The sequence below is a fragment of the Micropterus salmoides genome, unplaced genomic scaffold (genome assembly GCF_014851395.1).
Source record: "Micropterus salmoides isolate LMB-PRFRI ecotype aquatic unplaced genomic scaffold, ASM1485139v1 Ms_hic_scaffold_19, whole genome shotgun sequence".
In the NCBI taxonomy this organism is placed as follows: domain Eukaryota; kingdom Metazoa; phylum Chordata; class Actinopteri; order Centrarchiformes; family Centrarchidae; genus Micropterus; species Micropterus salmoides.
The window spans coordinates 15,498,965-15,521,858 of record NW_024041039.1 but is presented as its reverse complement, the minus strand read 5'-3'; the positions used below and the strand labels follow the sequence as shown (position 1 = coordinate 15,521,858).

The 22,894-nt window shown below is 38.9% G+C and overlaps 2 protein-coding genes across 3 annotated transcripts in view; both read right to left on the bottom strand.

Annotated features, from left to right (window-relative positions):
- Positions 1-8,236, bottom strand: part of rcan3 (regulator of calcineurin 3) — a 43,486-nt gene extending 35,250 nt beyond the window's left edge. Inside the window, exons 1-3 of one of the 2 annotated variants that reach the window (XM_038729741.1) lie at positions 7,672-8,236; positions 7,163-7,206; positions 6,012-6,277 (exon numbers count right to left, since the gene is read on the bottom strand). In XM_038729741.1, the coding sequence (XP_038585669.1) occupies positions 6,012-6,277; positions 7,163-7,184 (288 nt within the window). In that variant the 5' untranslated portion in view covers positions 7,185-7,206; positions 7,672-8,236. The remainder of the gene's footprint in view (positions 1-6,011; positions 6,278-7,162; positions 7,207-7,671) is intronic. The other variant, XM_038729742.1, reaches the window with a different exon arrangement.
- A 1,138-nt stretch (positions 8,237-9,374) lies between these two features.
- On the bottom strand, positions 9,375-16,322 carry nipal3 (NIPA like domain containing 3). Its single transcript, XM_038729222.1, has 11 exons — positions 16,096-16,322; positions 15,669-15,737; positions 15,071-15,242; positions 14,899-14,958; positions 14,286-14,431; positions 13,171-13,267; positions 12,895-13,030; positions 12,599-12,687; positions 12,358-12,421; positions 11,344-11,438; positions 9,375-10,936 (listed from the first exon to the last, which is right to left on the bottom strand). Exons 1-11 carry the CDS (start codon positions 16,135-16,137, stop codon positions 10,749-10,751), a joined length of 1,158 nt encoding a protein of 385 aa, XP_038585150.1. The 5' UTR covers positions 16,138-16,322; the 3' UTR covers positions 9,375-10,748.
- Positions 16,323-22,894: the final 6,572 nt, after the last annotated feature.

Genomic DNA, 22,894 nt, shown 5'->3' with positions numbered 1-22,894 from the left:
ACATGTGGTATTTTGTTGATGTGCCGCACAGTGCTGTCAATTAAAGATGGCAAAAGTGGCCTGTTGCCAGGTTGTTTTGCATACTGAATTTAAATGAAGTGGAAACCAGTTCTGAATGGCACTAACTGGCACTCCGACGGTTGGGTTTTCAGTATACCTAATTATTAAGGTGTAATTTGTTCCATCTAACAGGTGAACCAAGAGAGTGGGGAAGATGTCAATCAAGCACAATCTGTACAAACCCACAAACATAGTCCTGAGAGGAGCCCTATAATCAGCCAAAATAATTATAATCGCCTGTGTGGGTTCACCATGGGTATGCAGGACCTTTATATTTACTATTCATATCTTATCCCCTTCCTGTTTAACTTACAGTACTTTTGCACTGGCACAGAGGGCTTTTATTTATATACAGTGGGTATGGAAAGTATTCAGACCCCTTTAAATTTTTCACTCTTTGTTTCATTGCAGCCATTTTCCAAAAATCAAAAAAGTTCATTTTATTTCTCAGTAATGTACACTCAGCACCCCATCTTGACAGAAAAAAAACAGAAATGTAGAAATTTTTGCAAATTTATTAAAAAAGAAAAACTGAAATATCACATGGTCATAAGTATTCAGACCCTTTGCTCAGTATTTAGTAGAAGCACCCTTTTGATCTAATACAGCCATGAGTCGTTTTGGGAAAGATGCAACAAGTTTTTCACATCTGGATTTGGGTATCCTCTGCCATTCCTCCTTGCAGATCCTCTCCAGTTCTGTCAGGTTGGATGGTAAACGTTGGTGGACAGCCATTTTCAGGTCTCTCCAGAGATGCTCAATTGGGTTTAAGTCAGGGCTCTGGCTGGGCCATTCAAGAACAGCCACGGAGTTGTTGTGAAGCCACTCCTTCGTTATTTTAGCGGTGTGCTTAGGGTCATTGTCTTGTTGGAAGGTAAACCTTCGGCCCAGTCTGAGGTCCAGAGCACTCTGGAAAAGGTTTTCGTCCAGGATATCCCTGTACTTGGCCGCATTCATCTTTCCCTCGATTGCAACCAGTCGTCCTGTCCCTGCAGCTGAAAAACACCCCCACAGCATGATGCTGCCACCACCATGCTTCACTGTTGAGACTGTATTGGACAGGTGATGAGCAGTGCCTGGTTTTCTCCACACATACCGCTTAGAATTAAGGCCAAAAAGTTCTATCTTGGTCTCATCAGACCAGAGGATCTTATTTATCACCATCTTGGAGTCCTTCAGGTGTTTTTTAGCAAACTCCATGCGGGCTTTCATGTGTCTTGCACTGAGGAGAGGCTTCCGTCGGGCCACTCTGCCATAAAGGCCCGACTGGTGGATTGCTGCAGTGATGGTTGACTTACTACAACTTTCTCCCATCTCCCGACTGCATCTCTGGAGCTCAGCCACAGTGACCTTTGGGTTCTTCTTTACCTCTCTCACCAAGGCTCTTCTCCCCCGATAGCTCAGTTTGGCCGGACGGCCAGCTCTAGGAAGGGTTCTGGTCGTCCCAGACGTCTTCCATTTGAGGATTATGGAGGCCACTGTGCTCTTAGGAACCTTAAGTGCAGCAGAACTTTATTTGTAACCTTGGCCAGATCTGTGCCTTGCCACAATTCTGTCTCTGAGCTCTTCAGGCAGTTCCTTTGACCTCATGATTCTCATTTGCTCTGACATGCACTGTGAGCTGTAAGGTCTTATATAGACAGGTGTGTGGCTTTCCTAATCAAGTCCAATCAGTATAATCAAACACAGCTGGACTCAAATGAAGGTGTAGAACCATCTCAAGGATGATCAGAAGAAATAGACAGCACCTGAGTTAAATATGAGTGTCACGGCAAAGGGTCTGAATACTTATGACCATGTGATATTTCAGTTTTTCTTTTTTAATAAATTTGCAAAAATTTCTACATTTCTGTTTTTTTCTGTCAAGATGGGGTGCTGAGTGTACATTACTGAGAAATAAAATGAACTTTTTTGATTTTTGGAAAATGGCTGCAATGAAACAAAGAGTGAAAAATTTAAAGGGGTCTGAATACTTTCCGTACCCACTGTATGTATTGAACCTCTGCAGAAATAAATCAACAATATTATATAAACAGACATTTTATTTTGTCAAACAACAAGTCACACAACAAGTCACAGCATTAGCCCAGATTATTTGCAGTCTAGGTAAAGGCTGGATTTGCTGGAAAACCTAGTAACTGACTTCAACTTGGCGTACTCATCGAAATGCAAGGAGTAATGTAGTTGTCACTGCAAAAAAAAACACTGTCATCTTGTCAAAAATGAAAAAATACTTGCACCCTAAGTGCCACAACAGCTCAATTTAACCAAACTGTGCTTTCCATTTTCGTCTGCTTCTCTTAAATTGCTTTTTACTTTCTTCGGTTTGATAAATAAAGGCAAAACAAGCACGCCATGTCAGTGAGACAACCCCGATCAGTGTCCCAGAATAATATCCAGGCCGCAGCAGGAACAGGGGGGCCAGGGGCACTCACTCACTCTGCACTGCATCATGTCTGACCTTCAGCCTGCCAAGCACCCGCACCCTCACGTTCACCCCCCGGGAACGACACCCAAAAATAGACTGTAGTCTGACACATACAAACATTTCGCTACCACGCGCAGGCATGCACGCACACTGTATGTACATGCATTGTATGTGCACATAAAACATACACACACGCACGCACACACACACACACACTTCACATATCACTTTTCACATCCTCTATCCAGCTAGTTTTAGTCCCTGATGTGTTTCATTGCTCCACTCTGCGCTGGGGTCGTCTTACTTTGCCTCCCTATATATGCATGAGTCTCACTGTCCAACACATTATACTGACGTGTGTCAACCAAAGCAGTTCAACTTTTCACGTACTTATGACACTTACAGTATCACTGCTACACCGCAAATGCATTGCTGTAAAGATGCCGTAAAAGTTATCTAGTGGCTACTCCAACTGTTTTGGTTTAATGTGTTTATATTCAACACCATGGACTGTTTTCCTTGGAACTGTTTACAGTTTTACATTGCTGCTAGCGTCACAAATAAATTTCCATCACCTCCTTTTTTTAGGGTTAGAAGCATCCATTTTCACTTTCCTTAGATACATAAGGAAAAGTTGTTGTGGTGAACGTGTGGACAAACAGTTGCCTATTTACACATCCAGAAGACAGAGCCACATCAGCACTCATTTGGAGTCATCCTACAAATGCAAATCCCATATTCCCTTTCTTTTAGCTTGGATTTCTCTTCAGCTGCTAAATGCTCCACCATGTTATCCAGCTGGTGACTAACTTGTCTGTCAGGCATGTGGTGCCAGGTAGGTAAAGTGCAGGGGGCGTTACATGAGCTTTTTAGCCAAACACAGTTGCATGCTGTGGTTGGAAATGAGGTTGATGAGAGAGGTGAGAGTGAACCAAAACATGTAACTGAAAGATGCTGAGAGAGAGTCATAATAATAATTGACACAATTCATCATTCCATAAGAACATTTTGTTTGGTTTTCTATTGCCTGAAAGATAAACACATTTTGCCTGATGTTGTTTTAAACTTGCAGCTGGTTGCTTGCTTGAATGCACTGGTTATGGATTGAGGAGAGCTCAGTCTGACAACAGCAGGAGCAGTGTTTTGCTCTGTGCTGATTAGGCCTGATATACACAAGGCACTATGAGGGATGGCTCATAATCCCATCTCAGACCTTACTCATGACAACCACTTTGCCTCCTTACATTGCCCACTCACACCTCTGTCTCTTACCTCCCTCACTCTTTGTACACACTTGTTTTCTGTGGGGGCAACAGAAAGAATTACAGCAAAATTAAAAGCCACACAGACTCCGGCTGTTTTTACTCTATGCAGCGCTGTTTACCATATTCATATATTGCATGTAGTTGATCATGGCATACTGATGGCCAATGTAAGAAAGCTAATCAGAAATTTACAACAATAAAACAGAAATTACACAGAAAACGTACAGCAATAATACATTACAGCATACAGTATATGATATAAAGTGATTTTAAAATCGCCAAGTATAGTAACTGACTTAACTTGAGGAAAATACCAAAGAAAAGATATGTGTTTTAGTGGCAGAGAAGAGAATATAATGTTAATTAGTAAATTAATACTAAACCCGTTTTAGAGGTGGGCTAATCTGACCAGACCTCAGCAAGAAACAGGAAGCGCTTTTAGGGCGTCTCTCCATTTTACCTAATAGCTGGTCAGGGGGAGCAAAATACTGCAGATAAAAGAGAAGTGTGCCAGTAGGTTTTACTTTATTTTCACTCATGCAGAAGGAAGCAAAAAAGGCTTTTAGAGCTTGCTAAGAGCTTCTTATAAATATGAGGGCACATCTATCTCTCTCTCTCTCTCTCTCTGCACCTCCCGCCCTCTTTGAAAGAGCACAGTGTGATTACAGAAACAGCCCATCCTCCTGCATGCAGGCCTTTGAGAACAGAAACAGAAGGTAATGTCCGTGTTGGGAGGGAGCCAAGAGCCCAAAGACACAAAAATGTAGGTTGCCATGTCCCTGTTTTTCACTGAGGATGTAGACGCAGAGTTTAGAGACGTTAACTTTTTAGCAGTTTGAAAAACGCTGAAATTTTGCAATTTCAGAGTAAGTTACATACTGTGTGAGTGCATATGCATGTGTGCAGAATCAAACAGCACTGCTACAAGCCAAAAACAACCTCATATAATCTCTGTTCGTGCTTTGAAAATATCACAAACAATTTTTTTATTTCACTCCCCATCCCTTCCTGTCCTCATTTTTGAAAGTTTAAATAAATGTCAAAAGTTCTATTTTTAGTGAAGCTCATTTAATTGAGCCATATGGAGAACAATCTATTGACATGCTCTGACTGAAGGGGGTGCGTGGGTGGCATTTCCACTTAAAAGCCGGTGAGTGAATCGTAATGAAGCAAGGAGGAAAAAACGAAAGGGAGGGAAGGGGGCAGACTTCACCGCTGGGAGCAACGGGCGTACAAACAGCAACATCACAAAGCAGGAGTGATTCATTTAAAGGGATTTTGTGTGTGCGCCAGATTTAGCCTGCTCTCTGCTTTGCATTTATATACATAGAGAGGATAAATAAAGAACGCTTAGGAGGGAGGAAATATTGAAAGAATGGAGGAATGATAAAAAAGTTAGCAGGCAAGTGATCAGAGAGAGGAGAGAAAAATGTTATGAAGAAGATGAATGGGTAGCGTTTAGAGACATACAGTAGAGAGAGACGGATGGATAGAGTTGACAGAGAATGAAAGACCGGGAGACTTACAAAGAGAGAGGTGTAAAGCATGCCAGCTGGAAGGACGGAGGGATGGTAGGATAGCATAATTGGATTAGAGGGGCAGAAAATGAAAAGTATTTTCTTTGTATCCTCCACCAGCAAACAGGATTCAGTGATCCCAAGAATTCCTGCTCTGAGACTCTGAGGCCAATGTATGTACAACATGTGTGTGCATGGGTGCAAATGCAACTGTATTTGATGTCTGCAACATGTGTGCATATGGGTTTTGTATGAGGCCTGTTGCCACATCTATAAAGCATACATGGGCATAAATAACACAATGCATGAGGTGATGAAATGCCTATGGAGTATGGCTCATGATTTTGTGCAAGTCAATTTGTGATCTGCTGCCCTGCATGCATGTTCCCTGGCAAACACATTAACAGCCACAGGTGTGTGTGTGTGTGTGTGTGTGTGTGTGTGTGTGTGTGTGTGTGTGTGTGTGTGTGTGTGCGCGTGTGTGTATGCGCCTGTGTGTGTCTTTGCAGTTAAGCAGTCAGCTGTGCTGCTTGAGACTGTCACTGGACTTTTGACAGACAGGAGCAAAAGCTCTGGATGACATCACTCACATTTTGCTGAGCTTTGAATGTTGGACAGAGAGTGTAACAGACTGACGCATCAACCCACAATCACACACACACACACACACACACACACACACACACACACACACACACACACACACAACCACAACTTGACCCAGAAAGTGAGTTTGCTCACCCTGTGTGCGTCCTCTTCGAACACGGCTTCATGGACGCTGCACGCAAAGAGCGCCGTGGGTAGGTCGCTCAGATCCATCATCTCCTCCATCGTGCCGTCCTGATCAGTCTCCCCAAACACCATGTACTCTTCCTCCTCCTCGTCCTCCTCAGGATCGCTGCTGTAGGCCTCTGAGCCATTGCTCCACACCTTGGAGCTTTCTCGCAGCATGTTGGAGCCTTTTAGGAGGCGGCTGAAAGGCAGGTGGGGATCATAGAGTCTGGGAACTGGGGAGAGAGGAGGTTAAGAGATAATAATAATTGGGAGATAAGGTAAACGCATGAGTTGGATGCTTGTGGAAAAGCTAACTGAGAATGATGTGATAGTGAGACACTGAAGTGTGAAGATTACAGGGTTGCATTAATGTGTTACTACACAGTTACTACACAGGCTGTGGGATGGATAAAGAGAGATACAGAGAGGGAAAAGAAGGAAGATGAAGGAAGAAGTGACAGTTAAGATAAACTGGAGCATAACAGAGGCAGATGAAAAAGAAATAAATAGAAAACAGACAGGAAAAAGGTGGACTTTTTCACATTTAGATCTACTTGTGGGTCCGTATTCATGATTAAAATAGTCTTTTTACATAGTTTAATCATATCTGTACATTTCATTGTTATACAGTCTACATTTGCTATGAGAAAATCTACCACCTGCTCCCATTCCCAAGTGTGTCTATGATGCCTTCAGGTAGCTACTGTATTTAATGTTTATGTGGGCTGAAACAACACGGTCTATAAGCATTAGCCTCCCTTTCAAAAATATTTGGCAACAAACCTACAGATTAAGTCATAAAAATATAACTTTTAAGGCTGCAAGTAAGTAATCTGCTGATTATCTTCTTGACTAATTGACTGTTGAGTCCATGAAATGTCTAAAATTGTTAAAAGTCTCCATTGCAATTTCCCAGTGCCAGGGGTGATGTATTTATTATGTCCAACCAACAGTGCAAAATCCATAGATATTCAGTTCACTATTACGTTTTTAATATTTGCTTGTCTAAAATGTATATTAATCAATTACCTAAAGAGTTGCTCTAATCATTTTACAAGTTGGAAAAGCAGGCAACAAGTGGGAAAACACTCAAGAAAAGGGTTGTGTTGAAGTCTTACCCTGATGTGACACTTCCAACATTTTACCGGACACAGAGTGCCACCTAGTGGGACATTTAACCAAATAATGCTTATTTTAATGTCCATCTGAAAATCAACCTGATCTAAATTTTTGAGGAGGAATACGGTGTCGATTATGAATCAAAAAACTGTATCGAAATGTAATTAAGTCTCTGTAGAATGACGTAGAAATAGAGCACGTGAAGGATACCAATAACATCACATATCCACAACATAAATGGCCGTAGAGGCTCGTGACATCAACATTTGCATCGCGTGTGCACCAAGGAAAGCTGGATGTTGCGCTCTTGCAAAAATTGCGGCCACGCGTTAGTCATAAAAGTAACACATTGTCTCGTAAAATTCCCTTTGTTTCCACGCCTAATAATATGGGAATTCATACAAAAGTTAGCACTGAGTCATGGCTGCAAGTGCAGGGATTAAGTTGCTGTTTTAATGTTCCTTTTTTTAATCGGCTAAATGCGAACATTAATGTCTATATTACTCACCTCACTACTGTCAGTGAAAACGGCCAAAACGACCCATTCTAAGTGGACTAAAAGCAGGACTTTCAGGTGACTTTGTTTAATCACACAGATGGAGGCTGCTATGGTATTTTTGGAGACTGCTGTCAGATGAGTCGGTGTTTGTTATTACTGGATTATTGGACACTATTTGATGCAGCCTACTCCGGCGTCAAGACCCGCAGGTGAGACCAATGAAATGCCGGCGGAGGTTCCCAGCGACCAATGAGGCTGCAGCAAGGGGAGGATGCTCCGCTTCAAGATTGGTGGTGACTAAAGCAGCAAGTAGCACAGAGGGCTCTGCTGCAAAAAACAACAACTGCGCTTTAATTTGACAAGGACGTCCCGAGAACCACATTAGCCAGCCTGTGCGCCAATCAGCTGTTTCTCCCACAGTGTAAAGATGATGAGAAGGTCACATTTCTACTGACAATTACTGTTTCTACAGTAGATAGACTGCAGTTCAGTTCTCTTTATCCACCTGTTGCATACACAAAATAAGCTGCATCAATTTTGATCAACAGTTTAAAGTTAAACTTTATTTTCTCATTTTGCTACATTTTATTTAGGCTATATATTTTGAGGCAACAGGGTTAAAAAACAATTCAGGTAGGGTCAGTAGGATTTTTCACGCACCAAATTGCATACTGGATTATAAGATTAAAATTACTCCTCAAACACTGCTAAATGAATGAAAGTGTTGTTTTATGACCACAGAATAAATACTCAATATTCAATAAATAATCAAATCATCAACATCCTTCAACCTTTCCCGTGTGTGGCGGTGTGTAGTGGTGGAAGAAGTACTCATCCATTACTTAAGTAAAAGTACCAATATATTAATGTAAAAATACTTAATTACAAGTTAAGGTCCTGCATTCAAAATCCTACTTAAAAAGTAAAAGCACATAAGTATTATCGGCAAAATGTTCTGCAAGTATAACAAGTAGCCTACTGGTTGTGCTGTACAATGGCCCCTGTGACAGATATATTATTATTAGATTGTTAATACTGATGCATCAACATATAAGTACTGTTGTAGGTGGAGCTGCTTTTATTTACTTTATATACAGTGAGGTAGTTTAGTCCAGCAGTTCCCAATCTGTTGGCCGGGGCATCTTCAAAGGATCACACTATAAATCTGAGGAGTTGTGAGATGATTAATGGGATAGGGAAGGAAAATAAATCTCAAACACAAATTTGCACTTTTTCAGACTTTTCTCTATTTTTAGCTTTTTTTTGATAATGTTCCCTCATTTGGTCTCAAATGATTATTTAAATGAAACAACTCATAAACATCCGCAACTTGACAAGAGCCTGCTTTAATGGTTCACAAGCCAAATACCACTAGTTCAAACTTGCATCTTTCATCTTTATTGCATGTTTTTAATGTAAAATCTTATTTTGTAAAGTAAATAGTAACTATAGCTGAGAAACAAATGTAGTGGAGTAAAAAGTAGAATATTTCCCTCTGAAATGTAGTGGAGTAGAAGTATTAAGTACAGCACAAAATGCAAATATTCTGATTATGATTTAAGTTTTTGAACACGGAGAAAACAAGGTGTGACCACCAAATCTCAACACCAAACTTCCAAACAGCCCAAGTTGTATCCAAAACTAGAGAGCAAGCATTTCTGCAAATTCTGACCAACCAAAAATAGGAAGCATGACTCCGAATACACCAAAACTAGGTTACATTAACTTTATGACACAAGGTTGCATATAATTTACAATGGAAAAAGTCTCACTGTTACAGTGAACCGTTCTAAAAGCTGTTCTGGTTTTATCAGAAGGCAGTCTTAGTAATGATACAGGCTTCAGTGGGTTTACACAGTGATGCTAATGTTGAGCTTATACACACGCAACAAAACACAGGCCATACCAGCCATTCATTCATTATGGAGTATTTAATCATAGATCGCTTAATTTCGCTTATTGCTGTATTATCTTTCAGCTTGTTAAAACATAAACAATAATTTAATAATTAAAAATTCAGTAATTTAGCAACATTGACTGCATACTCAGTTTTATTTCATGTCATGACAAACTTCAAGGCATCAAGTTAAAGTAAAATGAATAGTCCATTAAATTAAATAGTAAATTAATTTTAAATTATTTTAGCCAAAATCAAAATTAAGACTTTCTACAGTAGATTACCTTTTTAAACTTATAGTACATATTACACAGTTTATCAGTTACTTCAAGATGCAAGGGTAATTTAATTTCTTTCCCTCTGAGTCATCCAAAGAGTTAACACCTTCTTAACTGAACTGCTACAGTGATGCTCACCTCACTGGGTTAGGACCGCATTACAGTAGTTTATCCAGTGTACAGGTACATTATAAAAGCAAACTTAAAAAGTAATAAATACGTTACAATAAATTAGAACAATCGAACCCATTGTTTGGTCACATCAGGAAAAGCAGTAATACACAGAAATTCCACAAACAAGAGGCAGACAATTCAGGGGTGAAACCCGCTCATATTAGAGAGATATTCAAAGTCAAAATGTTCATTGGCAAGACTTCTGAAAAAACTACATTACATAACATTGTTGGTAACAACCTGGATTTGAGGAGTAACTTGATGGAAGAACAGATCGCTGTATGTTCCCTATTCTTAGGCGAATGAGAACAAAATTGCTTAACAGTCATGAAAGTGAGTCCTTACATCTCAACGCTAACACGGAGTACAGGCAGTAAGCTTCAAGGCACAACACCGTCTCTGATGTCACATTTCTGAGGCCATGTTTGTGAATCCACGACACAACACACAACAACAACGGCTTCAGGTTTCATTTTTGGAATGAATACAACTGACATCTTCTCAAAAAAAGAAAAGAAAAACAGGAATGCTTCTCAAGGTTAAGTTTTGATTTAAAGATTTCAGAAAGGACAGCCTGTTGGGAGGAGTGTAAGGCAAACCGAGAGAAAATCCAAAAACACCCAGTGGACTCCTTCTATCTGGCTGGGAGGTTGGTCTTGTGTATATGTGAAAAGAACTTAACATACCAATCTTCTCCTTTCAAGGTCCTTATAAAAAAACATTAGAAATACTTAGTTTTAATCTTTCTTTAGGTCAGGCAGGCCATGAGATGCATCAATGGATTTTGAGTAGACTGGTGGTTGTTCCAGGTTGGTTGGTAGAGTAGCAGGAGCCACTCCATCGTTGTTAACCAGAGCTCCATAGGAGAAAGAACCACTGAAGTCCGGCTGAACAACCAGGCCTTTGTCATGAATAGTTGGGACACCTGATGATGGAAAGGACGGGTAAGGTAAGGTTCAAGTAAGCAACCGCAAGTCAAAATGACAATGCAAAATGGTGTCTGTGTAATGGTCGATTTTCTTTTTTTTTTCTTCTTCACATAACATAAACAAAGATTATCCCTAACATTTGTTAAGTGTGACCTCACCAAGATGACATAAAATTATACTGTTTAAAAATAAACTTTTTTATTTTTAACAATAGTACTTTGAATAAAAGTACAGCTAATTGCTATGTTTTGTGGTGGATTTGTCGCGTTCCAAACATGCGTGTTGCCAACAGGTGAGTTGCAGAGCTCCCTCTGACGGACAAATCATCTCAAAACTTTGCCCCCGTGCAACTTTGAATCTCAGCAGATACAAATTTCAGTATTTATGTTAAGTTTATACAAACCATTGGTCATATCCATAGTGACATATGGCTCAAAGATCCTGGTCCTTCTCCTGTTTTTGGTGAGGAGAAAAACCCCCAGGAAACAGCATGCAGATCTGTACAAAGCACAAAAGATTCACTAACAGCCTTTACGCAAAATTTCAATGCAAGTCAATACATACTCCCATCATGAGGCTATAACATTACAAATAACGTAACTCTACTAGCACAATGTTGTATTACGTATATCTGTTTAACCATCTGCACGTCTGTTTACTTCCTATCAACTCTACAGTAACCCTAACCCTCTAACCTGATCCAACCTTACTGATTTCCTTTCATTACTTTTTCATCCTTAAGTTTATATACTTCAGGTTTAAAAGTTAGCTTTGAACATTTTGACAATCGCCTCAGTGTCTTAGATAACGTAACAGTAGGGGACGCTAGCTAGTCACTCAGCGCAGTACCAACGTTAGCCTAATTTTCACAGCTTAGCTACACTCTCTGCTTGGAAGAGCTGCTTGCTTAACGACCTAACATAGCTATGCTGCAAAAATCAGGCTAACGTTGGTGCTACACTTAGTGACTAGCTAATGTCGCTAACGGCGACACTGAGCTGATTAAAAAAATTATCATAAACACTTTGTACAAAAACGTTAGATAAATACTCTTAACAGTATGGTCAAAGCTAACGGTAACATTCCTGTAGAGTTGACAAAAGTAAACAGACGTGCAATTTGTGAAAGGGATATATTTCACACTACATTGTGCAAGTAGAGAACAGGTCCTTTTAACAGCAGACATTCTGACTTGGAGTAGGAAATGATGTTACTAATAACATTAATGATGGCTCCACATCAAGTGTCCCTGTAAGTCATGACAGAGCGACAATGAGCCAGCACATACAATACCAGGGCCCTGAAACTGAAGAAGCTAAATGAAATTTTGCCCCTAAATGTTATTATTTACATGTGTGCTTTTCCTACTGTGACATGTCAAAGTGTGTGAAAAGGCCTATGATGGATGATCACTCACCCCAACAAAAACATGCAGATGTGAAGGACGTCTCCATTATTAAACTCCAAGTAAAACACAGCTCCTGAAAACCAGAAAAGAAGACATTTGTGACTCTAAAGGGTGTGTAGCAGAAGCAAAGCAGGCTGCTAATCAGGCTCAAGAGCACTACTCTTTCTATTGCGCCAGGCAGTGATTTGCATAAACTGGTCAATCCAGGTCCAATTGAAAACTACTTGTAGCAAAGAATCCAATAACTCACCAGCTACCATGGCAAAAAGAGTGGACAGGATGTAGTTGACGCTGGCAATCAGAGAGGAGTCATACAGCATACAGGCTTGGGAGAGAAATCTATGAAGACAATAACACAGAAAATAGTAAACAATAACATAAAACTTAGTGAAAGACCACGACTTCATTTTGTTTTGTATAGTAAAGAATAACAACTTGAATAGCAAGCCAGTGTATGCATCTTTTACATCACTATAGCCAACTGCAGCCACCATGCTCACCACACGCAGTTGTCAGTAAATGGTCTTTGATGTTCCCGTCACTCACCTGGCCTGGAAGACCACTGAAGCCACCATGCACACGAACATGACACTGAAGATCGGGTGGTCAAGCTGCATGATGCCCTCGATAGTGAGAACCAACATGCCTGACACCGCCTTCACTGTAATGACTGTGACAGAGCCTGTGCGCCAAAGTCGAAAGCGGAGTTAAAATACACAGCAAACTGCTTAGGTGCCTATTAAACATTAAAAATGTGGTATGGTAATACCTTGACTTTACAGACGGCATAAAACTGACTGACTTTAATGCCCGGAAACTCACCCAGTAGAGCGACCAGCAACAGAATAATAACGAGGTAGTTAGCACGGCACTGTTTGTAGAAGTATAAAAGCAGGCAGAACGTGATGATCTCCAGGAGCTGTCAATAAGCGTAATAGCAACAATAAATTAGAAACAATAAATTAATATTAAAAAAAACAAAAACAGGAAGCACTAGCATTAGTTGCCAGATTCAATAATAGCACAATTAATCAGCCAGAGACAAACATTCATGCTGAATAACAAGACAGGATAAGAAGAAAACTGCTCTATTTATTTATGGCTTTGGAGACTTTTACCCCTTGCCACTTTAAATAATGATACAGTGTTTGTGACTGATGCACTATCAATTCAGGGAGTGACTATTCACCTCTTCTTACCTTGCTAACATGTCTTTAAATATTATAAAAACTGCGATTCTAAGACATTGATTAAAGATGACACATATTGGTAGTTGGTATTCCACTTAATGTGACTCACTTGAGCAGATGCCCCTGTAATTGGAATAACTGTTGAATAGTCACTGCCTGAATGCTTGGTGTGTCAATTACAACCTGCTATTATGCATTAAGGTGAACGGACATACGTGCCAAACACAGGAAAGGTTAACTTGTAAAGAGGAACAACAGTCGCAAATGGAGCTTCACCAACACTGACTGAACTACAGCATAGTTTCTTATCAACACTACGAACTGCAGCCACAGAAATGACCACTGAGTTGATTTAACACCTCTAATAGTCTCAGCAAAAGCAGAACACGAGTCACCACGCCTGTACTGCTGGGCTGATGTATTGCTTTTGAAAGGTCCTATATTTGCAGAACATAAATGATGAGAGCAATGGTGTGCAGAAATTGCCTTTTGTGAGCTCACAGGTGTAAAAGAACATTTCTAATAAAACTGTAATTGTGTAAGTTTGCAGTTAGACTCTTTGTTTTTGTTCAGGATATTGAATGTCTATGCTATTTAGGAATGTCACAAGTTCACATTTAGCTGCTACAGCTGAATCAATTGCTTTATACCTGTCAGTACAGTAGATTTGAAAGGAGGGACAAATTGAGTCCACTGTGTATTAAGCCTTGTGCTTGTGAACATCCAGAGTAAATGAAAATATCTTACCAGATACAAGAGAACAGGCCATCCTACAATGTGCTTCACAATGTTCTCCGCTTGGAGTTTTTCATGAGAGTTTGGTCCAAATGCTACAAAAAGGTATGTTCCTCCTATGGTGAGGATACAGCCCAGGAAGGACAGTCCATAGCGCTCTGAAATAACACGTAGTGTATTAATGACATGCATTCAGTTCCAGTTATTAATACACTTAGCGATCAATTTGACTGGGACAGACATGATCACTATAACGGGTTTCCACTGTAACATGATATAATAGAAAGACTATTGGATATCACAGCAAGACTGAACATTAATCACACAAACAAAGGGTACAATTTTAATTTTAAGAAGTCTAACAAAATGACATTTTCAACAACATATGGACTGTGCATGGACAAACGTTTTATATTATATTTATATATTATAATATATTATATTTATATAAACGTTATTATACTTATATATTATACTAGCATCTGAGCAGGCTGAGAGTATGTAGTTTGCCAACAAATGCCTTGAGGCAAATTTGCATACAATGGTAAAAGTTCCATGTTATTTGCATGTGAGTGTCAATGTCACTGAAACCACATCTTCAGTTACAAAAGCATGCTGAACTTACTTGCAAAGTCCTTCAGCTTAGATTTCTCACGCACAAAAGTAAGGCCCAAAATTGAGCTTGCTGAAAACAAGAAAGCACAAGATGTTAATACATATTTATCTGTATACATTTGAGACTACAGATATCCACATGTATTGCCATTTCTGTGAGGGAACGTAGGACAAATACTCACTAAGGACAGACACAGCATTTAGAGGTGCTACGAGCGCCAGAGGGGCGAAGGCATAAGAAACAAAGTTAGCTCCCTCCCCAAGACAGGTCAGCACAAAACCACACCACCAAGTTTTAGTACGGTAGAAGGCACGCAGGTCCTTGGTTCCTGCTAATGTCACGTGACTGTATTTCTGCAAAGGAAAAGCAAGTGACTTGGGTAAACACAAAGTCTACTGCAGCATAATAAGCTTAAAGAAAGCAAACATATAAAGTAGGCCTAAACCAAACAGTTTTGCAGCAGAGAAATTAATAAATTAGAATACCCTGCCAGGATGAGATGATAACAGTATATTATTTCATCCATATACTGTAAGTTTACATTGAAGGCTGATAACGATACTGTAATTACAACCCATCTGTAAAGGGTTATTCTAACAAGGTGACACTGATGCTATGTTGACAAAGCCCTGACTTAAATGATGCACAGAAATTAGAGAAACAAAACAGTATACAGTTATTCATAATAACTTTTACTTTTAAACTAATACCTAGGGTGCTTGGATGGCACAAGCAAACACCAAATTAAGTACATTTAAGGACGTTTTTGTGGTCTGTACCTGAATACTTAAGGAGATACTGACAAGCACATTTCCAAAAATGGCAAGTAAAGTCCCAATGAGATTATCCTGAAGAAGAAAGACATTTATTCAGTTAGGTTAAATAAAAGTAGGCTATACAGACTAAATGTAAAACTTAGTTCTAGCTTTATACAACTTTTACATAATCAACGACATCACTTTTGTATTTCCATCAGCATTGTGTTTGCGTGGTAATGTTAAGCTAGGTAAAAAATTCCCGACATTTTGCTATTTCTTGTTTAAAATCACCCTAACCAGCATGATTTACAGTACTTTGATATGGTGTCTTCACAGTTTTGCTAGAATATGAATTATCAGACGTGAAAAGGTACATAATATGAATACATAAAACATCATTTTACGTGTTAAACAGTATTAGTAACTTAGACGATTAAAAGTGTCTCACCGTGTAGGAGCCTGCGTCGGGTGACGTTACGCTGTTTTCCATCCTGTTCGCATTCAGGGGCAATTTCTTAATTATCAGCAGTAGCCAGATACTCAAACACAAGATATTTCATCTTGTCGCTTTGACATTATGTATTTATCACTAATTTCTTTGTGTTTATCTGACTACGCTGGGGAAGAAACCATCTTCCGGTCGAGGATCTCACTTCCGGGTTGATTCAGGCTGCGCCCGGACGCACGGCACTTACGCTTGAATAACATGACAAAGACGAGCTTTAGTTACAAAATTTATCATTAAGAAAACATAAGGGATAACTCGTGTTTGTGTTGTTGTTTTTTTTATGACGGACTAAACGTGGATAACAAACGTATTTGTAACGTATCAAACATATAATCTTTAATGCCGAGCTGGTAGACTGCGGTACCACTTTCCGATAGTAGGCGGTGCTATAAACTGAGATTGATCCAAGAGTATTTACCGCTGAGGAGGAAGAGACTGATCAATTTAATTAGTACTCAAATGCCAGTAAATGTGTCATTTAGAGCACTGCCTTGGTGTCATTAGCCAAACAACTAGGACATATCGATGACTAATTACTATTTTTCATACTATTTCCATTTCATATGCATCACAGTCAGACTACATGTTCATGAATTAGGTGGCATATGCGCTATTGTAAATAGTAATTTCTAAAATAATCTTTATCTGGATGAAGGCATCCCCTCCTCATCCCCCCAAAATAACATAGTGATAAGAACTAATATCTCACCATAACGTCATCCTAAATCAGGATTCCTGACTAACACTGCAGGTATGTTTTCTCTTCTCTTTGTGTCATTGCAGGTCATAGTACAGTATGACAGCAACAGTGTTTCTATAACAGAAGCTGTGGAACAAAACAAAGGTCAATGAAGGGTGTTAGCTGCTGTTTGAAAAGACAGCAGAATTTTTTTTCATATCTCAAAGTACATAGAAATCATGTGAGCGACTGATGAGTCATGGATTCCACATGCAATATTGGCAAGAAATATGGCAGAGTGCAGACTGTGTGCGTGACAGCAGTGATTTAACAACGTTTCCTATGTATCATAGCTTTTTAATAGACAAAATTTAACTTAAACTAAAGTAGACAAAAAAAAAAGTTTATTACTGTAGTCCAGTCTCAGATGTTAACTTGATAACATGAACTTGATATAAGGAAAATTAGCTCTTTAATTCTTGACACAAACTCTAAAATGACATTAGCTCTTTGCATGTCATTTGCTAACCAGCAGAGGGAGTGAAACACTACAGGGGGGAGAATAACCATCTGCTTGTCCCATTGTGCTCAAATCAAAGTCAGGACATTCAAATTCTCTGGTGCCATTTGATGTTAGATTGACATATAGTATTGGCATGTAATTCCGCTCTTTGCCAACAATGATCTGACTGTTGACTGTGAATACCCGAATGCATGTTTCTTAGGAAAGTAATATGAGAAATAAAGTATGTATTTTTGGCAAACTGTCTCTGTTTTGTATTTTTTTGACTGACATGGCAGAGCTTGTCTTGAGCAGTTGTTTGCTCAAAGCTTTGACCTGATGATATCTGCTGTTCGGATTGTATTTACATTTCAATACTTTTTGATTAGAAATGGATGTATTCTCCCTCCTCTTCCAGTGTCCATAAAGCCCATAACATTGTTATGACATCCAGTGACAACAGTTGCACCTGTTTCTTTTCATCGGGACAACTTGCACATGTTCTTCAAGAGGATTGCTGTTAGGTCTTGCGTCCATAATATACAGCATGGTATACAGATCATTAATACATTTTATTACATAGGCTGGTTTACTTCTATAGCTGCTTACCTCTGTACATAAAGACAGCAAGCAAAAGGTGCTATCTGTGTAGCGTTTAATAAAAGACAGCGGCAAACAGAAAAATCTTAAGCTCTGATTTAAAAGAACTGAGAGTTGGAGCAGAAAAAGTTATTTTTTCGAGTTTGATCCAGGTATGTGGTGCATAAAAACTGAATGCTGCTTCTCCGTGTGACTCTGGGGACAGAAAGTAAACATTTTGCAGATGATCTTGGTGACATTAAAACATCAGCTCCTTACCAACGACAAAGACTTTCTTGCCGGCCCCGCCTATTACAGTCTGATGTCTTTCATGACATGTTGGAATGACATGTGGCATTATGGCCTAGGGATATTTATCACACAGACACTGATTAGAGCTCACTGGTTAAGGGGGGGGGGGGCGCAGGTGCTTCTTCCTCAGGGTGATAACAGGTATGTGCAAGTGTTAATGTCTTTTTCCACCGCATTACCTCATATGGAGTGAATTTATATGAATCATATTCAATACACCTTTCAGTTAACTTCATTATCAAAGTGACAAGAATATAACAATAGCAAACCAAGAAATAATGATGTCTATGGCCGCAATCTCCGAAAACACGAGAGGTCCTTCAGCATACAGTCGTAAATGTGCATAAAAGATAGTCTGATGGGTCTGGTAGTATGCAAGAATAGCTGTGGACACACATGACTTAACACTTGATCAATATATATATAAAAGAAAAAGAAACTGGAACTTATAGATATGGATATAGAAAATATCTAAATACAATATATTAAAAACACTGAAAGCAGTTAACGCAACCTGTCAGCACATACTGATGCCTTGTAATTTAAATTTCACTTAAGTATAATTTTTTTTGTTTCTTATCAATGGAAACATGTTTCTGGTGAATTTAATGTTATGCAGTGCAATGATTAATTGAATCATTGCTATACATTACAATTAGAAACAGCCCATTTAATACAATTGACAGACAAACATCATCATAGAAACAACAAGAAATGACATGTAATGTCGTTTTATGTCATTAAATGTGCAAATGCTACGCAAAGCATCTCTTTAGAGTAAAGATCACACCCCCAGACTGTTACTATTAAACAATTATGACTATTTATAAAAAGTTAGATGTTGTAGGAGTTTTGTCATTGTCCCAAGATCCTGCTAGATAAGAAGTCCTTTAAGGTGTGTCTGTTCCTCAGGACATTCAATCCACCAGCATAGTGGACGGACCTGTTCATTGCCACCTGTGTGCTTTTGTGTGTGTGTGTGTGTGTGTGTGTGTGTGTGTGTGTGTGTGTGTGTGTGTGTGTGTGTGTTTGTGCTTTTTTGCGTGTGTGTGTCCTTGGAGTAACAGGCTGGTGTGTGGATGGTTTTGTGGATAAATCAGTGGAAGAAGCAGATATGACAATATTTTATCATCAATAAGGATGCAACTGACAATTGCATTGATTATTGATTAATCTGCTAAATATATTCTTAATTCATTATTCTTCATTACTTTAATGATTAATAGTGAAATATGTGCTATATTATAATTAAAGTTTCCCAGAGTCCATGATGACATCTTCACATTTTGTTTTGTTTAACAATGCAAAGATATTCAGTCATATCCTATCATAGACAAAATAATTCACATTTGTTGCAATCAGTGGATTTTTACTTAAATCTTTTTTGCTTATGTAAGCACTGAATCAATGATCAAAGAATAGCTGCTATATTTTCTGTTGATTGAAAACTCATTTGAAGTGCCTGCATTTAAAAAAAAATGATTTTGTATCTTCTAATTTACAAGAGACAAGGAGCTTTCTCAGCTTATGCATCTGTAAAATTTACATTTCTCACTTTCGATTCCTTTTGTCAACTCTCAAAAATTCTCTACACCCTAAAAGATGATATTGTTTTATAATTACATTCTGTTAATCGACAAGGTATAAGTAGTTTCTTCCTCTACAAACAGTTACTTGTGATGTGTGGGTGCCGTCCACCATATAGAGGAACGCACGAACGTTAGCTGCAAGCATGGCAGTGTTCATTTAATAACCGTCAAGCCTGTTTTAAAAACCAAACAGACCAGCATCCATTTGTAATGACTGAAGAATGCTTGTACGTTAGATAGGAACAGCAAATGAAGTGGATGTATTCTTTACTATATGGCACCATGCAACAGGAAGTCATTTCTCCACAAGGTGATACTCATCTCATAAAGGAATGTTAACACGTTATAAAGGTATGGTGGAAGAGCAGGATTTTCCTAAATCCTCTGCAAGTCCAGGCCTGTCAGGGACATTTCAATGAGTTCCTAAGTGACAATGACAACATTATAAATACATGCAGGAGTGACTATTTAAGTACAATTGAGCCCGGCTTGTGACTGTGGGTGTAATGCTGATTTTGCTAACAAATCAACTATTGTGATTTTTGGGCATCCCTCCAGAATACTGGTTTCAATGACATTGTGTGCACATAGGCCGAAAAACCTTTGACAAAAGTCACAGTCAGAATTTGTTTTTAGTCACAATAAAAACACGGATATCACGGACAGGTGAAAATAAATGAGAAAAGGCTGTTCATACATTTAAAATTTCTCCAGAATTGTTCATGTTAATGAAACAGTAATTCCTTGATGAGGCGCATGAAGGCGTCCTCCTAGTGGCCCTGTGCATGCCCAGGTCAGTCAGACCTTTGTTGTTCTGTGTGCCATACCTGGCTATTATATGTGAGAGGAGAATTACTGCTGTAATCAGGGATTTCTCATGAGTGAGCAGATGAGAGGCTACAAAAGCTGTGAATGACATTTCGGCCTCCACTGGAATAAAGACTTTAGACAGGGAGCATCTCAGATGGAGTGGAATTATAATAATAATATAATATAATAATTGGGACACGTATATATATAGCTAATATGGTTCTTTAAATTGTGGTCATGGGGCATTTTACAGCCATGTCATACAATAAATAACATAAAGCCCTGTTCCTAAATGAGACAAGAAAAGATTGTTTGTCTATTGAAATCACTGATTAACACACACACACACACACACACACACACACACACACACACACACACACACACACACACACACACACACACACACACACACACACACACACACACACACTTTGTTTCTTCCTTTGGGTATTTCAGATATAACAGAAACATAAACATAAATACATAAATGACAATTATCCCCCCACAATGAAGTTACCATTTATCATTTTAGACATTATTCTTCCCATTGACAAATAAGTTGTTACCAGTTTTGGCCTTTGTTTTAAGGTCCTTGACATGGTTTGTGATTTATATATTGTTTGCCTACTATTTTCCTAACATTTTTCCCCATAGTATCATTTCATTGTTGTTATTTCTGTCTACAATTTTTATTGTCTGTTTCTTTCTATAAGGCCCTGTGAGGCAAATTTGTTCTGCCAAGGTGTACATTTTTGTATAATGGTCATTATCAATTACATCATTTCACAATAAATCCCCAATCATCTGACATTGCAAAATGTTAAGATGTATAAAGTAATTTGTACTTAAATCTTTCACTTAATTAATGACTTATGTTAGTAACAACATATTTGTGTCCTGACACATTATTATGAGTCAGGGCTTTAGCAGCAGATGCTTGACTTTAAACAATCACTTGATTGTTTCATACCAGAGTCATAATGTGTAATTATGTTGGTCGTGCCAATGACATATGATTGAGCAACATCTAACAACATCTAACCTGACATTTTTCCCTGGATTACGTTTTGTATTCAGAATCTACCATGACTCATAATGATCAAAAGGGTTAATCAACAGTACTATTATTAATCATGTGATTTCAGTAGTTATTGCACGGTACACTTAAACTTTGGATACCAAACTTTGAGACAGTGACAAAAAGAAAATTTTGTGAGAACCCACATTCAACAATGCTCGTGGTTTGTGGCCTACTTCTTCTTTCACCCGCAGCTATGAGAAGATGAGATAACACTTGACTGTGGATCCTGACGTCCCTGAATGTCGCAGTGAATTACTGTGTGTGTGTGTGCGCGTGGATGTGTATAAAATGAGGTGATGATTATTGAGGATTATTCCCTCTTTGGTTCTCAACAGTACACTTTTTAAAATTATCATGAAAAATGTGTTTAATTCTGTTGTGCTCACTGACTGTGTGTGATTTGGTTCACGGGTCAGTGTGCAATTATGTTTTTTGTTTTAGGCTGTTTTTCTGGCATGTTTGGCCTTATTAGATAGCTGACAGTAGAGAAACAACATTAAAATGGTGTATATTAATGCATCAATCATAATAATCTGATAATATGGTATTATAATACTCTGAAATTGATCATTCTGCATACTTTTACTTATGAACTTTTCTGTAAATAAGATTTTGATGTGGCACGCTGTGTGCAACATGTGTTTCTTAACTGTGCTTGGGTATCCAACGAAGGTTAAAATGAAGGGCAACTGGACTTGGTTGAAGCTTGGTTCAACCAAGTCCAGTTGCCCTTCATTTTAACCTTCGTTGGATAACTATGACCTGGATGACTGAGAATCTTCATAGACATTGTGCTTGGGTATTTCCTAATGAGTGAGTACTGTACAAATGCACGAGATGCATTATGAGTTTGAGTGATGTGCAGTGTGCAGGATTTAATTTGATTGTGTGTTTGTGTGTGTGTGTGTGTGTGTGTGTGTGTGTGTAGGATTGCTCATTAAGATGCTGCCTGTTTCCAGAATGACTTGCAGTGCAGCATGACCTGAGACACGAGTGACTGCGCACAGCTTTATCCTGTCGGCTACATCTCTTCCTAGGCCCACAAAACCTGTCTTTTCTTGGGAGTGAGGGCTTGTCTGTGTGTGTGTTTTGTGTCAAATAGAGAGAGACAGGGGATGAGAGAGCCCTCGTCTGTCTGAAACCTGAGGATAGACAGGAGAGCAGAGCGAACAAAAGCCTGTGTT

What these genes read in the sequence shown, in the direction of transcription:
- nipal3 (XM_038729222.1), bottom strand. Translation starts at nt 16,137, where the DNA reads ATGGAAAACAGCGTAACGTCACCCGACGCAGGCTCCTACACG. An exon ending in GTATCTCCTTAAGTATTCAG is followed by an intron (nt 15,243 to 15,668) that starts GTACAGACCACA and finishes TTTCCTTTGCAG; the next exon opens with AAATACAGTCACGTGACATT. An exon ending in TAAGCTGAAGGACTTTGCAA is followed by an intron (nt 14,432 to 14,898) that starts GTAAGTTCAGCA and finishes GTGTTATTTCAG; the next exon opens with AGCGCTATGGACTGTCCTTC.